Source organism: Monodelphis domestica, chromosome 3, assembly GCF_027887165.1.
Source record: "Monodelphis domestica isolate mMonDom1 chromosome 3, mMonDom1.pri, whole genome shotgun sequence".
Lineage (NCBI taxonomy): Eukaryota > Metazoa > Chordata > Mammalia > Didelphimorphia > Didelphidae > Monodelphis > Monodelphis domestica.
Genome location: NC_077229.1, coordinates 65,867,427 through 65,887,425, shown reverse-complemented (window position 1 = coordinate 65,887,425; position 19,999 = coordinate 65,867,427). Strand labels below are relative to the sequence as shown.

Here is a 19,999-nt window from a genome sequence, read left to right as displayed (position 1 = left end):
TCTATTTTTAGAAATTGACCAGCCTGCCCCAAATTCTCCTTTCCTTTTAGACCACCTTTGTCTCCATGGGTTTTTTTTTCTACCCCTCCTGGGAGCACTGGCTCTCAAAGTTATGGCAAACTATAAAGACGTGGCGGGGGGTGGTTACTTCTAAAGATTAGAAGTGGCTTGGTTTTTCTTAGTCTCCTTAAACTAAATTTACTCCATGTATCCCTTCCTATTGAATAAGGAAGTGCCTTGAATGATGAAACATATTTCATTTTACCAACCCTATGGGTCCCAGAACATCTCTCCATTCCTTCTTTCAGCTTTTTCCCAGATAGAGCTACCATATCAAATATTTATGTCTCTCCCTCACCCCACTTTCTCTCTCTCCCCACACCAATCACTTTTATTTTCCTTCCTCTTTTGTCTCATTCTGCTCACTCTTCTCTTTTCTCTATCTACCCTCTTCTCTTATAATCACTTTTCTTCTGTCCTATTCTCTTCCATTATGCTCTATTCTCCTTTCACCTCATTTCATCTGTTTCCCTGAGTTCTTCTTTGCTTCCCTCCCCATTCATCTCTCCTTCTCTCCTTCCCTCTAAATTTCTTTTTTTCCTTCTCTTATTTTTCTTCTCCCTTTCCCAACTACAGGGTATACCCATCAGATACCAACGACCACCACAAACAGTAAGTTTTTAATTTCTTAATTGCTTTATTTTATGGGAGATTGCAATGAAAATTTTCTTTACTTTTTGGAGAAGGGGGGGTATGGTAGGGCAGAGGAGAAAAAGTGGGTTGGGGGTTCAGAATGAGGTATTCTGTAAGATATGGCCAATGTATAGATTTTCTTTACTTAATTGCCTATGTTTTTTTCTTTTTAATTAAAAGCGTATCTAAATTGATCAAAAAGGGGAAAATACCCAATGGGACTTGGAAAACCCCTATCACCTTCTTGATCTGTATTTAGAGTCAAACCTTGTGGTCTTTGTAACCCTGGTACACAGAAGTGATCTCTCAACATTACAGGGAGACTTGTGCCCACTCCTCTATAGCCTTCATTCAGCAATGTTGGTGAATGGTTTTCATTAAAAATATTTTTCTTTTTCCCTCCTTCAATAATTGCACTCTATCCAAACCTATCTCTTGCTTAGGCATCATTATCCTCTGGCATTATAGGTAGGAAATGAGTGATGGTTTACTTCCTCTCCTGGCAAGGTTTAATTAAGACTAAAGGACCCAAGAAGATAAAGCAGGAAATGGGAGAGGTCAGGAAAGATGTACTCCTAGGTGTTAGGTCTAACAATGAATGTAATGATCTCTTCTCACATGGACCCTGTATTCCAACAAGAGTGACAGCTATTCCAGAGATAAATCTAGGTAGAATAAAAACAAAGAATAAATATAACTACCATGTAGTTAGTGACAAAGAGTTTATATACTGAGAGGGCAGTCAGGAATGGTTTAATGTAGGGGGTAGTAGGTGGAGCTGCATCTTGAGAGAAGAATAGGGGTCCTCTGAAGTGAAAGGGAGAAATGAGGGCTTTCCAAGTATAGATATACTGGTTTTATGAGAAACTGAATAAAATAGAGCATTGGCTAATTTTATTTAAAAAGCGAAAGTACTAAATTAAATGATCAGTATCAAATCTAAAATGAGTGAATCTACCACCAATACAGAGGGAATTAAGGCAATTATAGGAGTTGTTTTACCCAATTATATGAGAAAAGTTACAATCTAGTTGGATTAATGAATATTTACAAAAATGTAAATTGCTGAGATTAACAAATGAATGAAATAGAATATTTAAATGACACCATCTTGGAAAAAATAAATTGAACAAACCATCAAAGAACTCTTTTAGGGAAAAAAAACCCAGGGTTAGATGAATTGCCAAGGGAATTCTCTTAAAACATTTAAAGAGTAATAAATCCCAATATTGTGTAAAGTATTTGGCTAATTAGGCAAAGAAGGAATCTTAATGAATACTTTTTATGACAAAAATATGGTGCTCATTCCTAAGTCCGGAAGATGAAATATAGAGAATGTAAAGTACAAATTAATTTCCTTAATATGAATATTGAGGTAAAATTTTAAATCAAATATATACTAGCAAAGAGACTACACCAATATAACACAAGGATCATTCACTATGGCCAGATAGAATTTATGCCAGGAATGCAAGGTTGCTTAAAAATTAGGAAAACTATCAGTATAATTGACTATATCAATAACAAAAGTAACAAATGTCACAGGATTTTCTCAATAGATAATGAGACAAAATGCAAAACTCGATCCTATTAAAAAACACTGGAAAGCATAGGAATTAATGGGCATTTCCCCAAAATTAAAAGTAATATTTACCTAAAGCCATCAGCAAGGATCATCTATGATGGAGATAAGTTAGAAGGCTTTCCAAGAAGATTAAGACTGAAGCAAGGATGCCCATTATCATCATTACTATTCAACGTAGTACTAGAAATGTTAGCTTTTTATTAAGAGAAGAAAAGAAATTGAAGAACGGAAAGTAGGCAGAGGTTTCTTTTAAAAAATTATATTCTATTCTAAATTCTCTATTTGCCCATTGAAAAGATAAAAAATGTGATACCCATTATCCATATGAAGTCATGCAAAATATATTTCAACATTATATTATTATATTCAGCATTCAAGCATAAAAAAGAAACATAAAATATCTGCTTCAGTCTGCACTCAGAATTCAACAGGCCTCTCTCTGGAGTGGGATAGTACTTGTGGAGGGCTTTAAAAGCTAGAGAAGGGGGACAGCTATGTGACTCCATGGATAGAGGGCCAGATTGGAGATAGGTGATCCTGTGTTCAAATTTGACTGCAGATACTTTCTAGTTGTGTGACTCTGGGCTTCACTGGGCAAATTACTTAACCCCAGTTGGCTAGCCTTTGCCACTCTTCTGCGACCAATATTTTCTACTGATTCTAAGTCAGAAGGTAGGGGGTTCAGAAAAATCAAACAAACTAAAGAGAAGGTTTTAAAATTTAAACATGTGAAGTATGTTCTTTCCTTTTCTAAGGCAAATTTCTAAGTCCATGAGGACTCAATGTATAAAGTCTTCTGATAGAATGTAAGCTCTTTGAGGTCAAGGAATGTTTTATTTTTGTCTCCCTGTCTTCAATACCTAGAGCAATGCCTGGCTTAGTGTAGGCGTTTAATAAATGTTTGTTGATTGATTTAAAAATGAGATAAAATTTGTAAAGTACTTTGTAAATATGAAAGTGCTAGATACCGTCATTGATATGAAAAAAGTGCTTATCATTCAACTTCTGATTTGATCTGGTATCTATCTTGGGACCACTTTTCTAGTTTCCAAGTCTAGAGTAATCTATTCTTCTTGACCTTGAGAAGCAATGTTGGTACAGGGGGAATAAGGGGTTGGAAGTGGAGAATAAGAGCTTTCCCCCCTGGTAGGAAGGTGCTATTATTATGCTCATTTTACAATTGAGAAAATGGAGGCAGAGGTGAAGTGCCTTGCCCCAGGGTCAAACAGCTAGAAATTGTTTGAGATATAGGAGAGACTCAGAGTCAGATCAGCATTAGATAACCAATGTTCCTTTGTTAGTTCTGATATTTCCCTCCTGTGTGGCCTAGATCATAGGTGTCACACAAACACCCAGAGCCTCAGTTTGCCCCTACTTCCACAGATCATTTCCAGGAAAGTATTTCCCAAACCTCTGCATTTCTTTGTATGCATTAAATCAATCAGCCAGAATCTGTCTCCAGGTTTGTGCCAGGAGCTGTCCACGGTGCTGGAACTCTAGAGGCAAAAATCACCTAGATTCTGCCCTTGAATTTTTCTATTCTCTTGAGGGAAAGGAACAAAGTATCCATTTGCTAATATATAGAAAATACATACAAAGCAATTGGGTAAGGACACTAAAAGGTAAGGGAAGTGGCCTGGCATTTGAAATGAAGGAAGCCAAAAGTTCTAGGAAGCAGAAATGAGGAAGGCATACATTCTATCTAGCCTCTGTTGAACTATGGATACATGACCCAGGCTTTTGAGTTTTTGTGCTTTGTGTTCCACCCCCACCCTCAACCCTCCTGCCTCCCTCCAGCCTGGAGACCCAGTCTAGAGGCTTTCACCCTGAACTTCACCATCACCAACCTGCTGTACACAGAAGACATGGGGCAGAAGGATTCCATCAAATTCAAGTCCACTGAAAAGATTCTTCAGAACATGGTAAGGGTTGCCACTGCTTTGATTTGCAAAGTGTTCATTCTATTCAAGAAGCTTCCATTGCTCCTCATGCCTTTACCTCTAGACAATACTTAGCTCACTTCCCTTTTCTTCTCTTATCTAGCTTGGCCCTTTGTTTGAGAACAGCAGCCTTGGTTCCAGTTATTCCAGGTGCAAACTGACTTTCCTAAGGTGAGGCCCAGCATCCTTAATGGACTCCAATTATGTAGACTTACTTAAATAAAGCCACCTCTTTCTGCCTCTTCTTCTTCTTCCAAGTCAGGATATCCAGTGTTCCACTCATAGCTGACCCATTCAGTCACACTGATCTCATTTCCTATTCTCAGACCATTGGATTTAAGAGTCAGAGTGAGCTTGAGTAAAAAATCTTGTCTCACAACATGAGAAAATTGGGTCCAGAAAGGCTGGGACTATATCAAGGTCACAAAGGGATTCCATGGCAGATTTTTAATCTCATCTAAGATTTTAGGCCATACATCTGATTCTTGTTCTTTAATCTTCTTGTTCAATTCATTCAGCCAACAGACATTTATTTATTTGTAGTTTTAAATTTTTATATCAAATTTAATTTTAACAGACCAAAAGGAGACATTTTCATGTGTTCATTTCAGTCATAGATCAGTAGGTGGAAGTGATAATAAAAATTATATTATCTGACATTTACATCAAGTTTGCTATTTGCTAAGGGCTATGCTTAGTTTCTTTATAATTAATATCTCATTTGGTTTCTCAGAACAGTCCTTGGATGTTGGTGCTACAAGAGGCATTCTTTTAGTGCTTTAGTAGGTTCTGACTATGTAAAATGAAAAAGAGTCCCTTTCCCTCCCAAGAAGCTTATATTCTATGGTAGGAATACAACATGTATACTAGGTAAATTGCTGCATTTAGGATCAATGGATCTGGGTTCAAATTCCAACTCTTGTCATATGATGCCTGCGTGACTATAGGCAAGTCACTTCATCTCTGCTGGGCTTGGGATTCCTCCTCTGTAAAGTCAATGTATTGGATTAGCTTAGCTTGAAAGTTCCTTCCAGCTCTAGCTCTATGATAAATAAATAAAAACAATCTGATGTGAGAACATAGGTAACAACTGAGTGAGGAAATGAGGAAAGGCAAGCAAGTGTCAATGAGAGACCAAAGCTCTAGAAAGGCACTAGGTTTGGATTTATCTTTATAGGAATTAACTTTATACATCTAGGTTCCAAAAAGTGAATAATGGATGCTATGAAGCAGTTGTATCATTCAAGAATATGCTAGTGTACCAATTACCCTATTTCATATATAGCTAGCTATTTATAAAATAGGGTAATTGGTGTCAGCCCAGCAGAAACATGAAATGAAAATTTACATCATACAAATGTTTGTTGTGGGATTCATTGTTTGAACTAACAAAGAGCTACCTGCAGAGAAAATAGGTAAAGTGATTGGAAATTTTGAAGTCACCATAGGGTGTTGAGATGACTAGGGGAAGGGGGAAATCAGAGTTTTTGAAAAAGACATGGATCTTGATGGCACAAAGTTAAGAATTAATGAACAAATTTTTTAAAAAAGCACCCAAGTACTTACTATGTGCCAAACAGAGCATGCTCGAAGCTCTAGAAGTATAGGGGAGGCAAAACATGAAAAAAAATTGGGTTTCATCTGAGAGAGAGACAGAGAGAGAGACAGAGAGATGCGACCGTGAAAAATTTGGGTTTCAAGACTGTGAATTGCCAAATCAGTAAAGATAATTTTGGTGTCTTGATTATAATCAAAAATAAGTGGTCACCATGGGAAAAATTCCCAAATTTGAAAATACCCAAGTCAGCTGGGTTTTATGGAGTTAAGGGAAGGGAGAGAGACAGAGTAAGAGGAAATATTAGGAAGGGCCTAGGCCGAAGGGCCTATGTCTGAGCCTTAACAGAGATGAGTCAGTCTTTAATCACTCACCACAAGATTTGTCCCAAGCAAAACTACAGTCCAGAGACCCAGCTCCTCCAACTAACTCCAAACTCCAACTACCGTGAACTCCAACTAAAAAGACTCCACCTTGAGCTCCTTCCTTTTAAAGAATGTTTTCTCTTGTGTCACCTCCCCTAAATTTTCACATCTACCAATCACTGTAGACATTTTCCCCAGGATTGACCATACTTAATTCATATGTTCTTTTATTATCACCTTCTCTGGGTAGACTAAAACTTCATACCTCTTTTGTTAAGCATGCCTTTCTTGAGTTGCTTGACCTTTTAGTGATTAATTTAACCTTTAATAGGTACTTAGCACCCTTTTGTATTAGATCTAAAAATAGACCTAGCTTAAGGTTTTAGCTTCACTCTAAGTATGAGTTGAGGACTTTTCATTGTTCAGTAAGGAATTTTACAACTTTATTTTCCCCTAAAGTATGCCTAAGTATGGGTGGAGTAATGTTAAAATTCCCAATACATTCCTGATCAAGTACCACCATTTGTTTCAATAAGGGAATAGCCTTAACCAAATGTTCTAAGGTAGACTCTGAGCAGTTTTAAGATTCAGAGAGAAAGACAGACAGACAGAGACAGAGACAGAGACAGAGAGAAGAGGACTAAGAAAATGCCATTGATTTTAGTCTTGGAAACAGCAGTTTTCAGTGTTTCCATGTCAGATCATTTCAGAAGTATGACTACAAGGGACGGATGAATGAATGGGTTAAGGGGAACCAGAAGTTCTGAGTGTAGATAGGCAGATCCAGCTAGATGACCTCATTCCAAAGAAATAAGGCAGGGTTAACAAAAAGGGTTAGTGAGCCAAAACCAAAATTAGAACATGTCAGCTAGTACAAAATGAGCAGAAACACATATTTGCAAGCTTGAGTTTACAGAGCACCAGTCACCCACTCAATGAGTAACTAAAAATATGAATTGCCTTAAGGAGGGAGGGAATAAGCATCTACATTTACATACAATGGTATACACTTTCATCAAGAGTTTTTCATTTGATCAAATTTGAACAAATTTCAACCACCCTGTAAGAAAGGTACAAATAGTATCCCCATTTTGCAGATGGGAAAACTGAGTTAATCAAATGTTAAGTGACTCACTAGATCTGCCTGATTAGTAAGTGCTGTGTGCTGAATTTGAACTCAGGTTTTTGTGATTCTAATCCCAAAGCTTTATGCACTGGGCCATCAGTGGTCTCCTATGGAATCATTCTCCATCATTTTAATGATCCTATCAATGCATCTTTTTCCAGACCTCTGAAGAATCTGACAGTGACTGAAATAGGTGTCATCTGCCTCTATCAGAGTGATTCCACTGGTCCCTTCCTGGATAGAGAGAGGGTTTACTGGGAATTCAGCAATCAGACTGGGGGCATCACTAGACTGGGGCCCTATACACTCGACAGGGACAGTCTCTACCTCAATGGTGAGTAAGCCCACTCAGGACATGACTCTTGAATCTTCTCCTTGATTTTGTCCCTTTTTGGAAAATAGACATTCTGCCCAAATTCTTGCTCCATTTTCCTCTGCCCACTGTAAGGTAAGCACAGCAGAGAAGCAGGGGACCCAAAGAAACCAGGTGAATCAATTAAATCAGAACCCTCTCTGTCTCTGACTGTCTGTTTGTCTTCTCATTTCTTGCTTTCTCTAGGTTATAACCATCACTTACAATCTTCCACCTCTAGTAAGTATTCATCAACTTCATGTCTCTATCTATCTTCCTGTGACCTGGAAGAAGAAACAATTGATACTCCTACCAATCCTATTTACTCTGTTTTTTTTTTGAAAGGGAAGGGATAGAAGGACCCAAGGGATGGCCTGTGGTCCCTCAGAATTTTAATCCTCACATTCCATGGACTACTTATTTACCAAGCCCAGCAAGAATCCTTTCCCCCATATTCCATATTCAAACATAATTTTTCTGTGACATTCAAATAGCTTTTCCAAGGTTTTCATTCTTGATTCTCTACCCTTCAGCTCCTATCAAGACCACAATCCCTTCAAGAATTTCCTCAGCTCCTTCACTACTGACCAATTCCTCAGGTACCATCACATATTTCTGACCTGTTTCTTGGGTAGTCTTAATTGAATTGGTCCCTTGGGAAGCTGACTCTAAGATGAAGAGGTGGGAGTTGTAGAGTAAAATTGTGGTGGAGGTGGGAGTGGGGAAGTGAAAGAGCTCTTCTTATAGATGCATCATTGGGAGTCAGTTTGGTGTTTTCCTTCCAGTAAAGAATAAGCCAACCTTCATTGGGTGTCCCTTGGTAAGCTGATGGATGTCAGAATGTTTCAGTGAATTGGGCATCCATCTAAAAGTCAAAAAGAAAAAATAACCATCTGTAAGATCTAGTTTGAAATTTCTCCTTTGACACTAGCTATGGGACCTTGGGCACATCCCTGAATCCTCCCTGGACTTCAGTTTCCTCACCTGTAAGATCAAGGGGTTAGATGTGCCATTCTAGATCTAAACTGACAATCCCATGATCCTCTATACCCAAGTCTCAACCATGAAGGTTTCTCTGCTCCCCCTACAGTATCTGGCAGCTTTAGCCTGGAATCTTTTACCCTGAACTTCACAATCAACAACTTGCTCTGCACAGCAGACATGGGACGGCCAGGCTCCCAAAAGTTCAACGCCACTGAAAGAGTCCTACAGCGCCTGGTGAGATTTCCCATTCTCTATCCTACCTTGCTCCTCCCTGGGACTGAAACCCCTGTCTGTCCAGGTGCTCACTCATTCTCTCTTTTCCTTTATAGCTCAGCCCCTTGCTTGAAAACAGTAGCCTTGGCTCTGACTATTCTGGATGCAGGCTGACCATGCTGAGGTGAGATGGGGCCAGGTGGTCAGGGACTCAGAAGATGTGTGGAGCAGTCCTTTCCCCTGCACTGGCCCCATGGCCACTTCTTCCCCACAAAGCCAAGAAGGCTACAGTGCTTACATAGCTGATCATAAGGGGGCGATCTGACCTCTCTTTAGTTCAAGAAGCATTTAGCAGCTACACATCAGGTGCTAAGTGGACTGCTAGGTACTGGAAATAGAAAAAGAAAACACCCTCTGACATCTAGGAGTTCATGTTCTGTTGGAATAAAGGAGGTACAATGTGTACACATGGGAGTCTGAGGAGGGAGAGAACACTGATGACTGGGAGATCTGGCAAAGGTTTTCCCTTGGTGGCATTTGAACTCACTTACTTGAAGGAAACAAAGTATTTCAAGAGGCAGCTAGTTGGTACAGTGGTGGATGGAATGCCAGACCAGGCTTCAGGTAGATGACAAGTTCAAATCTGTCCTCAGACCTTTCAAGGTATATGACCTTGGAAAAGTCACTTAACTCCTGTGTCTCAATCTCCCCATATATAAATATAAATATATAAAATGAGCTGGAAAAGGAAATGGCAAACCATTCCAGCATCTTTTACAAGAAGGCCTCAGATGGCATCATGAAGAGTCAGAGATGACTGAAACAACTGAACAACAACAGCAAAAATATCCCATGAGGAATGGTCATTGTAAGCAAAATCCTGAAGAAAGGGGAATGAATTCTGAGATGCAAGAACAGTTAATTGCCTAATTTGATTAGAATGTCAAGTGTATAATATAAACACCAGTTTGGCAAGGGAAACCAGCTCCTCATGGATTTTAAAGGTCAGGCTAAGGAATTTTCATTTATTACCAGAGGGGAGAGAAAGCTACTAACAACCAAAAATCCCCTTTCCTTTCTGTCTTGGAATGACTACTAAATATTGGTTGCAAATCAGAAGATTTTGGTAAGGACTCTGCAATTGGAGTTAAGTGACTTGCCCAGGGTCACATAGCTGACACAGAATCCTGGTGTAGGACTCTTTAGAAGAAGTGATTGAAAAGTTGTATTATGTGTTGAAAAGATAATTTAAAGGTAAATAGTTGCAGTGTAGATCTCATTCACTGTTAAGCTTTCAGAGGCAGCATGGTATAGTGGGTTAGAGAACAGGACTCAAGGGTCAAGAGACCATGGGTAGCTTTGGAAAGCCAGGTCCAGAGATGGGAGGTTCAAATCTGGCCCTCAACTTCCCAGCTGTATGACCCTGGGCAAGTCACTTTACCCCAGTTTTTAGCCCTTGTCTCTATTCTGCCTTGGAAGTGGCACTTTATTTAAGTACCACTTCTAATTCTAAGTAGCAATTCTAAGAGAGAAGAAAAGGGCTTTTGAAAAAAGAGACATGAAGAGCAGGGTTTGATTCCCACCTGGGTGACCTACTGGTTATATGATCCTGGGCAAATCATTTCATAGTCCCCAGTAATGGTAGTGTGAGGCTATACGTTTCAGAGAAGATGCTGCTCTGTATTAGTCAAGACAAATCTGCCCCCTCCTCTGCTCCAGCTCCTGAAATCAATAAAATGGCAGGTCTGGCCTCCCACTTTTTTGACAATAAGCTAGAACTCTACAAAGAAATGGATGACTTTGCAGAGCATTCATGGTGCCTTCTCACTGCAGCTGTCTTTGGCATGCCTACGTTTGCTAGATCCTTCACAGTTACCTCCAATGTGTCCTTTCCCAGGCCCATACAGAATGGGACAGCAACCGAATTCCTATGTGGCCACTGGAAAACTCCCACCACCCCTAGCCTGGACAGGAAGAAGATTTACTGGGAGCTGAGCAATCAGACCCAAGGTATCACCAGGCTGGGTGCCTATACCCTGGACAATAAGAGCCTCTATCTCGATGGTGAGTAGCCAGCTCTAGCCAGGACATAGGCAGCTCCTTGACCTCCCTCGCTTGCTTCCTTCCATTCCTGTTAAGCCCTCACCTATTGAAAAAACTTTCTGTGCCTTTGAGGGTGCAGCTTTGCCTCTATGGTTTTACCTGGTCTGATAGAAGGTGTTTTCCTATGAGTTTTTTAGAGTGTGAGGGGGAGCCGTTATCAGATCCCAGAAATAGGACCCTCGGTGGGTGGATAGCCTCCTGACCTAGAAACTCCAGGAATCCCTTTCACATTGCAGTGGTTAGAGGCACAACACGCTGTGATCTGAAAAATCTGTGCAAAATTTTTTGGTCCTCCGTTTGTACCAGAGAAGATGTCTGATTTCCCCTTTTTCTTTTATATGGTGTTTACGTGGCCTTATCTGTATTCATGGAAAATTAATTAATGAAAATGAAAAGTAGTGAAAATAATCTCTACATTTTCAGCCTTTGTGTTTCATCTACAGCCTTCCTCATACTTTTCACAAATTTTAACTTTTGATGTATTTTAACATTAAAATATAAATTGTGTATATTGAAAGCATTAAAAGAAAAAATATTGATATTATACCATATATAATATATTTTATGTGTTTATGAGTTTCTTGACTTTTTCTGTGTCATCTGCTTACCTTCTTGTGCTATCTGCAGCTTCCACAATACTCCCCCAAATCCCCTCTTAATTTCTTATGCCAATCCTATAATATATTGGAACCACAATTGGAAAAATAAGGAATATCGGTACTTTGTGAATCATCTCTCTTAGTCAGTGACCCATATTTTTCCAAATTATTGGGCTTCAGATGCTCTCTCTTATTCTCTTTAATCCTTTCTTGAAATCTCAGTTCCTTGCATTCAAGGCTGTTCTCTCCCTCCCTCCCTCTCTCTCTCTCTCTCTCTGCAGGATACAGCTATCAGATGAATCTTTCCTCCTCCACAAGTGGTGACTATTTTCATTCTGGGAACAAACAAAGAACACCACTTGTCTGTCCTGACCCTGTTCTGATAGCATTCTAGGAAGAAGAGGATGAACCAGCAGTGTAAAAGAGAGAGGAAGACATCATGTCTTCTGACTCCTATACTTCAGTCTTTCCCAGTTGACTCAGTGGCCAAGCCCCAATGGGGTGTCAGTTTTACCTGTGTCTTATACACTCAAACCTTCCATGTCACATGGGTATTTGGTCCACAATTGTTAAATATCCGATTTCTCTTGAGCTGTGGCACTAACAACTCTGACTCCAACTCCACTGTCAATTTCTTTTTCCTTTTTTTTTTTAACTTTTAGCTTCTGTCTTAGAACCAATACTATGTATTATCACTAAGTAGTAAAGGCTAGGCAATGAAGGTTAAGTGATTAGCCCAAGGTCACAATGCTAGGAAGTGTCCGAGACCTGATTTGAACCTAGGACCTCTTGTCTTTAGACGGGGCTCTCAATTTACTGAGCCACCCAGCTGCCCCCCTCCACTGCCAATTTCCACAGGTATGGTCTGCCTCTGTTTTCATTCATTCTTTGGAAACTCTTCCTGCCCTTAACTGTGAGACAGAGATAAGAGATGTTCAGATCACAGATTTAGAGCTCGTAGGAGACTTTCAGATCATCTAGTCCAATTCCTGGTCTCATTTGACAGTTGAGGACACTAATGTCCAGAAAGGAACAGAGACTCAAGGTCATATAGGTAGGAAGCAGGACGGCTGGGTTTGGAACCCAGATCTCCTTTCTCCAAATTCAATATTATTTCTTCTGCATTGCATTGCAAGAGATATTCCTCTGATTTATGGCTAGAGATTTCATGAAGTATTCATTAGTGAACAGATTCTGCTCAGTTTTCCTTTGAAGAAGAAATTGGAGTTTCAGCTAGGTGTCCTTAATGATGGTGATGCTCATCATCATCATCATTGTCTATCTAGGATTTTAAGGTTCTCAAAGTACTTTACAGATATTATCCTTTTGGATTACACATCTGAAGCTCAGGCATGGGAGATAATTGTCCTTCCTATACAGTAGTCTGTGTTTGGTCATGATGCTGGGAGACTAGAAAGGGTGTGCAAAGTCTTGGAGATTTGTGGTTCCCTCATGGATGTGTTAAGAGGGCCAGAAAACTTCATTTTCTCCCAAAGGACAACACCTAATGGTGGTTGCTGAATGTGTTGAATGATGCACAGGCAACATCTCAGACAGAGCTCTCTCCTCTTTTTTACAGCTGGAGGTCCCAACTTTGAGCCTTTCACACTGAAGTTCACCATCACCAACATGAGGTACACAGCAGACATGGGGGAAAGGGGCTCCAGCATATTCATCTCCACTGAGAGAGTGCTGCAGCGCCTGGTAAGACATGATCCTCTCCCATCCTTTTACTCAGCTGCCTTCTTTAGCCTGGGTATTGGGAGTTGATCTACAAGTCCCATTTCCTTCTCTCCTTTCTAGCTCAGTTCCTTGTTTGAAAAGAGCAGCCTTGGCTCTCAGGATTTTGCAAGCAAATTGACCTTACTGAGGTGAGAGCTCTGGGAGTCACTGGCCTTGCCCTCAAGCATGTATACATTGGTGGCCTCTAGAAAGATGACCTCAGCCTTTAGTGGACAGGCAGACTTTCCAGGCCTTAAATGAATTTATCCACATCCCCTTATCGATATAGTGAATTCAGACTTGAAATTTTGGCAGTTCCCCCCAAATTCTCTAAAGTAATCCAGTGAGACCTATGGCTGTTGCCCCATTTCACCATCATTACCGTTTCAGTGTTTGCTTCAGACTTCATGGGGGTGGCTGTCCATATTTCAGAAGTTGTTACCAAGCTTCTCAGACCCTCTTTCAAAAGGTTTCCAGTGACCCTTTTTCTCCTTTCCCAGGCCTATGAAGGAGGGAAGAGCAACCCTAGTTCATTTCACTTGCATCCATCGGAGAGATCCTTCCAGCCCTGTCCTAGATAGAGAAAAAATTTACTGCGAGTTGAGCTATCTGACCTGGAGCATCACCAGGCTGGGCCCCTACACATTAGAGAAGGATAGCCTCTACCTCTATGGTAAGTATCCCCATTCAGGATATGCTCCTTGAGACATCTCCTTCATTTTCAGGAAATAGCCATCCTGCCCAAAATTTTCTCTGTCTCTTCCTCTCCCCACTATAATATAAACCCACTACAGAAGCAGGGTACCTAATGAAATAAGAGGAACAACCCTGACTCAGCAAGTGTATTCTCTCCCTCCCCCTCCCTCCCTCCCTCCCTCTCTCTCTCTCTCTCTCTCTCTCTCTCTCTCTCTCTCTCTCTCTCTCTCTCTCTCTCTCTCTCTCTCTCTCTCTCTCTCTTCGGCAACTTGACTTCTCTATCTTCCCCTGCCCTGGCAGAGGAAATAGTTTATCTTTCTCCCAATATGATTCATATCATTCTCTGAAAAAGGGAAGGGACAGACTGACCTAAGGGACGGCCTGTTGTCCACCCCGTAGTTCAGTATTTTAAGCATCAATTTCCATTGGAGTACTTAGTGACCTAGCCCAACACCTTTGCATATAGTAATAGTTCCATAAATGTTCCTTCACTGGTAAGTAGACCACGCCTACAAATTAACTTCTTTGTTTTATTTCCTAATTTCATTTGGCTCGGCCATCTTTCCCCTATCCCCTCTCTGTTCTTAGACCCATATTTCTTTGTTTTTGCTTACCTAGTTTTCAATGATGTTATGATCCAGACTTTTCCATGCTTCTTCCTGGGAAGAAGTTATCTTTTCCCTGAGATATAATGAGCCATCCCATATCTGGAAATGAAGCAATCAAGGAGACCTTTGTTGGAGTAGAAATTTATGTTCTGCTTGAAGTGCAACAGACTCCTAATCTGGACCCTTTCTTCTTCCTTCTAGCACCAGCCCTGATAGTTTTACTACCTGATTGCCTAATCCTAATGGCCCCAGATTTCTCTCCTCAGATTTTTGTCTTTCCTCACATGGTGCATCTCTTTCTCTTTCTCTGTAGATTACAATCATTTGGCCGTGGCCCCCACCAAAATGCGTGAGTGTCTCTATTGGAAAGGGAATAGTTACTTCATTTTACCCTTCATCTTCAAGACTGATTGGATTTCCTGGTGATAATGACAATAATACCATTCATATATTATTTAATATGTTATTTCATTTGATCCTCAATAAAACCCTGGGAGGTGGGTGTTATTGATTTCTGAATTTTCCATATGAGGAAACTGAGACCGAGAGACATTAATTTCAGCTAGCAAGTACAGGAGGCAAAGTTCATACTCAGGTCTTCCAAACTCCCAAATCCAGCACCCAATTTACTCTGCTGTCCTTAATTTCAAGCCTCTCATTCTCTTTGAGCCCCAGTTTTCCTCATCTGGAGAAGGAAGGAATTGTATTAAACAGCCACTGAGGTCTATCTCAGCTCTATTTTTATGACCCTAACCTTCCTATTAAGCCAGGAGAATAAGGAGAGCATGTAGTTTCCTAAAGATCAGAGCAGAAAAAGAGTGGATTGTTTCATACACTTAGTGTCTCTTTGTCTCATTCTCTTTTTCCCATGCTGAAAGCTTCCTATTCTCTCATAGCATTTCATAGAGGTCTCTCCTCCACGGAACAGATCTGTCTCCCAAGTGACCAGGTCCAACAAATGGGATTCTGTTTCATTGGGTCATTCACCCCGAACTTTATTTTTCTCTTTTGCCATGTTGGGCTCACTCTCCCATGTTGTCCACTTTTTGGATTCCGGGTTATAAAGAATGAAGTCCAGTCCTACGCAGTGTTAATAAGTATGTTCATACTCATTTGAATCCTGGGTTCATTCCCCTATTTGACAACTGGAATTAGGCCCCAATGTGACTGTGTGAGCTAGTCAAAGACCTTATTATCCAAGCCCCTGATCCTGAATGACATCCTTCAGAAGTGATGAGGAAGGAATCCAAGAAGTGGCCTTCGCAGCTTTGGGGAAGTAGTGAGAAAGACTTCGGACACAGCAGGAAGCCTTTTAATGGATGTTAAATGACCACTTTTCTAGGATGTTCTTCAGCCACATGTGTTTTGAGCAGCCTTACAGCTTTGAAATTGTGCAATTTGGTGATTCTGTGAAGAAAAGACTCCAGTTAAGGAAAGGGGACTCTAGATCTTTCTAGACCCTCTTGCCTCAGAGCCATGGCCTTTTGCTCTAATATTTCCTCTTCTTTTACTATAAATTGGATGGAGATGACAAGATAAACTGTCTTCAAAGTCAGTAAATTACTCAACAAACATGTGTTAAGCTCCAACTATGTATCAGCTACTCTGTCAGGTGATGGGGGTGTAGAGTCAAAATGAAAGGAAGCAATCCTTTCTCTAAAAGCATTCACATTTTATTGTGAGGGATGACATCTATATGAGCATTGATGGGTGTGTATGATACACACACTTATGTAGCCCAAATTCAAAAGTCAATTCAAGTTTGATGGAAGAGTGTTAGCAGTTGGTAATAATCAGAAAGGAATTCCTTGCAAGGTGGTCTTGAAGGAAGAAAGAGTGATTCTATTGAAGAGGTAAGGAGCAGTGCATTCTAGGCATGAGTTGGGGTCAATGAAAAAGAATGGAGATGAGAAATATAGTACCCTATGTGAGGAACAGAGAGAGTCTTGTTTGGCCAGACCATAGGGTGTGGGAAGGAGAATAGGGCATCACAAGGCAAAAGGTGGTCGTTTAGGGCCAAGTTGCTAAGGGTGCAAAAATGATTCTGGAGTCAGCAAATCTGGGATCAAATCCTGCCTCTGACATTTATGACCACTGTGGCCTTAGGCAAGTCATGGGATCTCTCTAGGTCTCCATTTCCTCTTCTATCACATGAGGATGTTGGACTTGATAGACTTTGAGAGCCCATCTTGCTCCAGAATGTCTTCTATTTGATTCTAGAGGTGATAGAGAACCACTGGAGCTAACTGAATAAGTGCATGACATGGCTAGATCTTTACTTAAGGGAGCATGATAGAGATCAAGGATACTGGCAAGTCACAAGCTCACCTCAGCGCTATGGAACAGAGGAGGAGGAGGAGGATAAGGATGAGGATTCACAGGTTGGAAGTATTTCTGTCAATCATAGACCAGGCACCTCAGCTCCTTTTCTTATGCCAACCTTCCTCACAGGAGCTTGGGCATCCAGCAAAGGCACTGGATCCCATGGATTAAATCATTTGGTGAACTAGTGCATATTGAATTCCTCTCCTATAGGGCCCTGAGGTTGTACAGAGCATCCACAACTGCTCTGAGTTCTCTGCTTTTAGGTACAAGAAATTTCTGCCCACCTTGAAACATTTTCCTTTTTTTCCGGTTTTAGCACCAGACCCAGCAGTAGCACCTGGTTGTCCCCTGTGGGCCACAGAGCCTGGAGGCTCCCAAGGTAAGGAAGAGAGGTTGATTCTGTGTTCTGGCAGTGGTGTCAAACTAGATACAGATTCCTGTGCATTTCATATTGGCTAAAAAACTACAGATTAGCATTACCTATGTTAGCTACTGTAATCCCTTTATCTTGTTAAATATTTCCCAATTGTATTTTATTCTTATTCTGCCACACAGAGGACTTTGTGGGCCTCAATGTGGGCTATGAATGTGGCACCTCTGGGGGCCTATTCCCAAATGGAAAGTGGGCAAAATATATACTGTTTAAAAGAAGAATGGGCCCCAGGCCTTTCAGAGGTGATGTCTTTCTAAGAAATAGGCACTTTCCAAACAAGGAAAGGGCAGAGCTGAGGTTGCATATCATCTAGAAGCCCTAAGTCATAAAGACCAGAGATTTAAGTTTTGAAAAATTAGTTTCTACCATTGAAGGATGTTCTCTGTGGGAATTTGGAATAAATCCCTCTGTTCCTATTTGAACAATAAGGAAACTATAGCTGATTCAGGTAGGAATTCCCTGCCCTGATGGGTTTTTGCCACAAGGATCCTTCACCCCCAGGTCCCTGTAGTGTCAGGGGCGGGGGAGCACAGGACTGATCCTGCCCCCTTTGACTTAGGATTTCCAAATCATGTTCAACACCAAGGCAAAGGAGTCTGGTGAGGAACCTCATGGTCATATGATGTGAAGGAGTTAGTGTTGTCTAACTTATAGAAAAGACGAAAGGAAGATATGATAACTGCTTCCAAGCTTTTGTAGGAGTGTCACATGGAACAGAGATTAGGCTTCTCATTATGTCCCAGAACAAGAAATCTAAATTGTAAATATGTAAATTATGGCTTGAGATTAGGAAAAAACATCCTAACAGTAAGTGCTGTCCCAAAGTGGAATAGGCTGCCTCGAGGAGTAGTGGCTGCTCCTTCATTGAGGACCATAAAGCATTGGTGAATGTTCATTTGTTGAGATCATTGTGGAGGGTTTGTTTTCCTCAGATAGCAAACAGACAAGATGGCCTCTGACATTCCTTACAATTTTAATACCGTCCAAGCCAAGAGATATCTTGTCTCCCTGTCTCATAGCTAGTTTTCCATCTTATAACATTCAGAGCTGATGCTATTAACTATCTTTCATTACAACTGTTTTTCCAATAGCTTCCGTGCTAACCAGGTCCCCTTTAGTCACATCCCCTCCAGCTCCATCCCCAGCACCAACAGCTTTCTCAAGCACAACAGGTTCAAAGACACTGGATCTCTGGGTTATATCCTGGAAATCGTGCCATGCTTTACTCTGGGATTAGAGCTTAAGAGACATAGAGCAAGGGGGAAATTGGACGACTGGGCAAGGCTGCTTTATGGGATGCATCAGCAGGTCTAGGATGTGAGGTTTTCATTCTAGGGCTGGGGTAGGTGGAGAGGGAATGGAATGCTGAAAGAACAATCAAACACAGGGTGTTAGTGGGTGTGCTGACTGGATATCCAGGATTGAAGTATTGGTATTCCTCTCCCTTTTTGGCCACAGCTGCTAGTTTAAGCTTCCAGTCTTTCACCACCATTCCCGAGGTGCTGTACACAGAAGATATGCATCTTTCTGGATCTGACAAGTTCAACTTCACCAAAAGAACCCTGCAGCAGTGAGTCTGCCCAATCCCTTCCTCATACCCCAAAAAGTCTGCTTTGTTGTGAATCTCCCCTTACCCTTGTATTCTCAGGAAATTCATTCCTGTTTTGGGGGTATGGTTTAGAACAAATTTTCTAAGATAAATATTCAATCCAGTGGGGATCTTGGTTTAAACTAAGCTCTCATTTATAGACATAATGGAAGCAATTCAGGCATACTTCAGGCAAACCAAAGGCCTTTCCCACAGCCTGAAGGCTATTCAGTTTCTATGTCTTTGTATCTGGGGTTCCTGTCATTATTCTTGCTATGTTTCTGTGTCACCATCAACATTTTTTTTCCAGACCTTTGAAGAATGGCTCAGAAACTGGAGTGAGTTGCCTGTACACACACAAGAGAAATGTTAGAAGCTCATTCAGAGACCAAGAGAAGGTTTACTGGGATGCAAAAAGAGCATTTCACTAAGCTGGGCTTTTCCTCCTCCCTTGAAAGAGACAGTCTACTCAATGATGAGGAGCACAACAGAATCCCAAGCTCTTTCCTCTAGCCTCATGCTACTTTCCCCTCCTCCTGCTAAATTTCCATTCTGATTCTGACCTTAATGTTCTCTCAAAGAATCATTATTTCTCAATACCCTTTTATTACACCAAACACAGAAAATAAACCATGCCCCTATCTACTTTCCTGTATTTTCTTTCATTTGGGATTTTCTGGGTTATTGTATTTTAGGTGCAAAAACAGAGACATCTGTTTCCTATTCTTTTTTTTAAATATTTTATTTGATCATTTCCAAGTATTATTCATTAAAGACATAGATCATTTTCTTTTCCTCCACCCCACCCCCCATAGCCGACGCGTAAATCCACTGGGCATTACATGTTTTCTTGATTTGAACCCATTGCTATGTTGATAATATTTGCATTAGAGTGTTCATTTAGAGTCCTCTGTCATGTCCCCTCAACCTCTGTATTCAGGCAGTTGCTTTTCCTCGGTGTTTCTACTCCCACAATTTATCCTCTGCTTATGATGTTTTTTTTTTCTCCTAGATCCATGCAAATTGTTCAGGGACATTACACCACCACTAATGGAGAAGTCCATTACTTTCGATTATACCACAATGTATTAGTCTCTGTGTACAATGTTCTC

At 40.7% G+C, this 19,999-nt stretch overlaps 3 protein-coding genes across 5 annotated transcripts in view; all 3 read left to right on the top strand.

The window, feature by feature from the left end:
* The window catches only part of LOC103099832 (mucin-16-like), a 136,364-nt gene extending 128,392 nt beyond the window's left edge, over window positions 1-7,972 (top strand). The window contains exons 31-35 of the mRNA XM_056820961.1: window positions 637-672; window positions 4,076-4,200; window positions 4,322-4,389; window positions 7,426-7,598; window positions 7,824-7,972. Of these exons, the coding sequence (XP_056676939.1) occupies window positions 637-672; window positions 4,076-4,200; window positions 4,322-4,389; window positions 7,426-7,598; window positions 7,824-7,972 (551 nt within the window). The remainder of the gene's footprint in view (window positions 1-636; window positions 673-4,075; window positions 4,201-4,321; window positions 4,390-7,425; window positions 7,599-7,823) is intronic.
* Window positions 7,973-8,750: 778 nt separating this feature from the next.
* On the top strand, window positions 8,751-14,113 carry LOC130457921 (mucin-16-like). 2 transcript variants are annotated; one of them, XM_056820669.1, is made up of 7 exons: window positions 8,751-8,834; window positions 8,930-8,997; window positions 10,711-10,877; window positions 11,797-11,835; window positions 13,095-13,219; window positions 13,319-13,386; window positions 13,738-14,113. In XM_056820669.1, the coding sequence occupies exons 1-7, from the start codon at window positions 8,778-8,780 to the stop codon at window positions 13,940-13,942; spliced, it is 729 nt and encodes a 242-aa protein (XP_056676647.1). In that variant the 5' UTR covers window positions 8,751-8,777; the 3' UTR covers window positions 13,943-14,113. The 2 variants fall into 2 exon arrangements, with proteins under 2 accessions (XP_056676647.1, XP_056676648.1); XM_056820670.1 differs by lacking the exon at window positions 11,797-11,835.
* Window positions 14,114-14,210: 97 nt separating this feature from the next.
* On the top strand, window positions 14,211-19,532 carry LOC130457926 (mucin-16-like). 2 transcript variants are annotated; one of them, XM_056820678.1, is made up of 4 exons: window positions 14,211-14,890; window positions 17,183-17,245; window positions 18,758-18,869; window positions 19,198-19,532. In XM_056820678.1, exons 1-4 carry the CDS (start codon window positions 14,887-14,889, stop codon window positions 19,316-19,318), a joined length of 300 nt encoding a protein of 99 aa, XP_056676656.1. In that variant the 5' UTR covers window positions 14,211-14,886; the 3' UTR covers window positions 19,319-19,532. The 2 variants fall into 2 exon arrangements, with proteins under 2 accessions (XP_056676656.1, XP_056676655.1); XM_056820677.1 differs by lacking the exon at window positions 19,198-19,532 and having other exon boundaries at window positions 18,758-19,191.
* The last annotated feature ends 467 nt before the right edge of the window (window positions 19,533-19,999 follow it).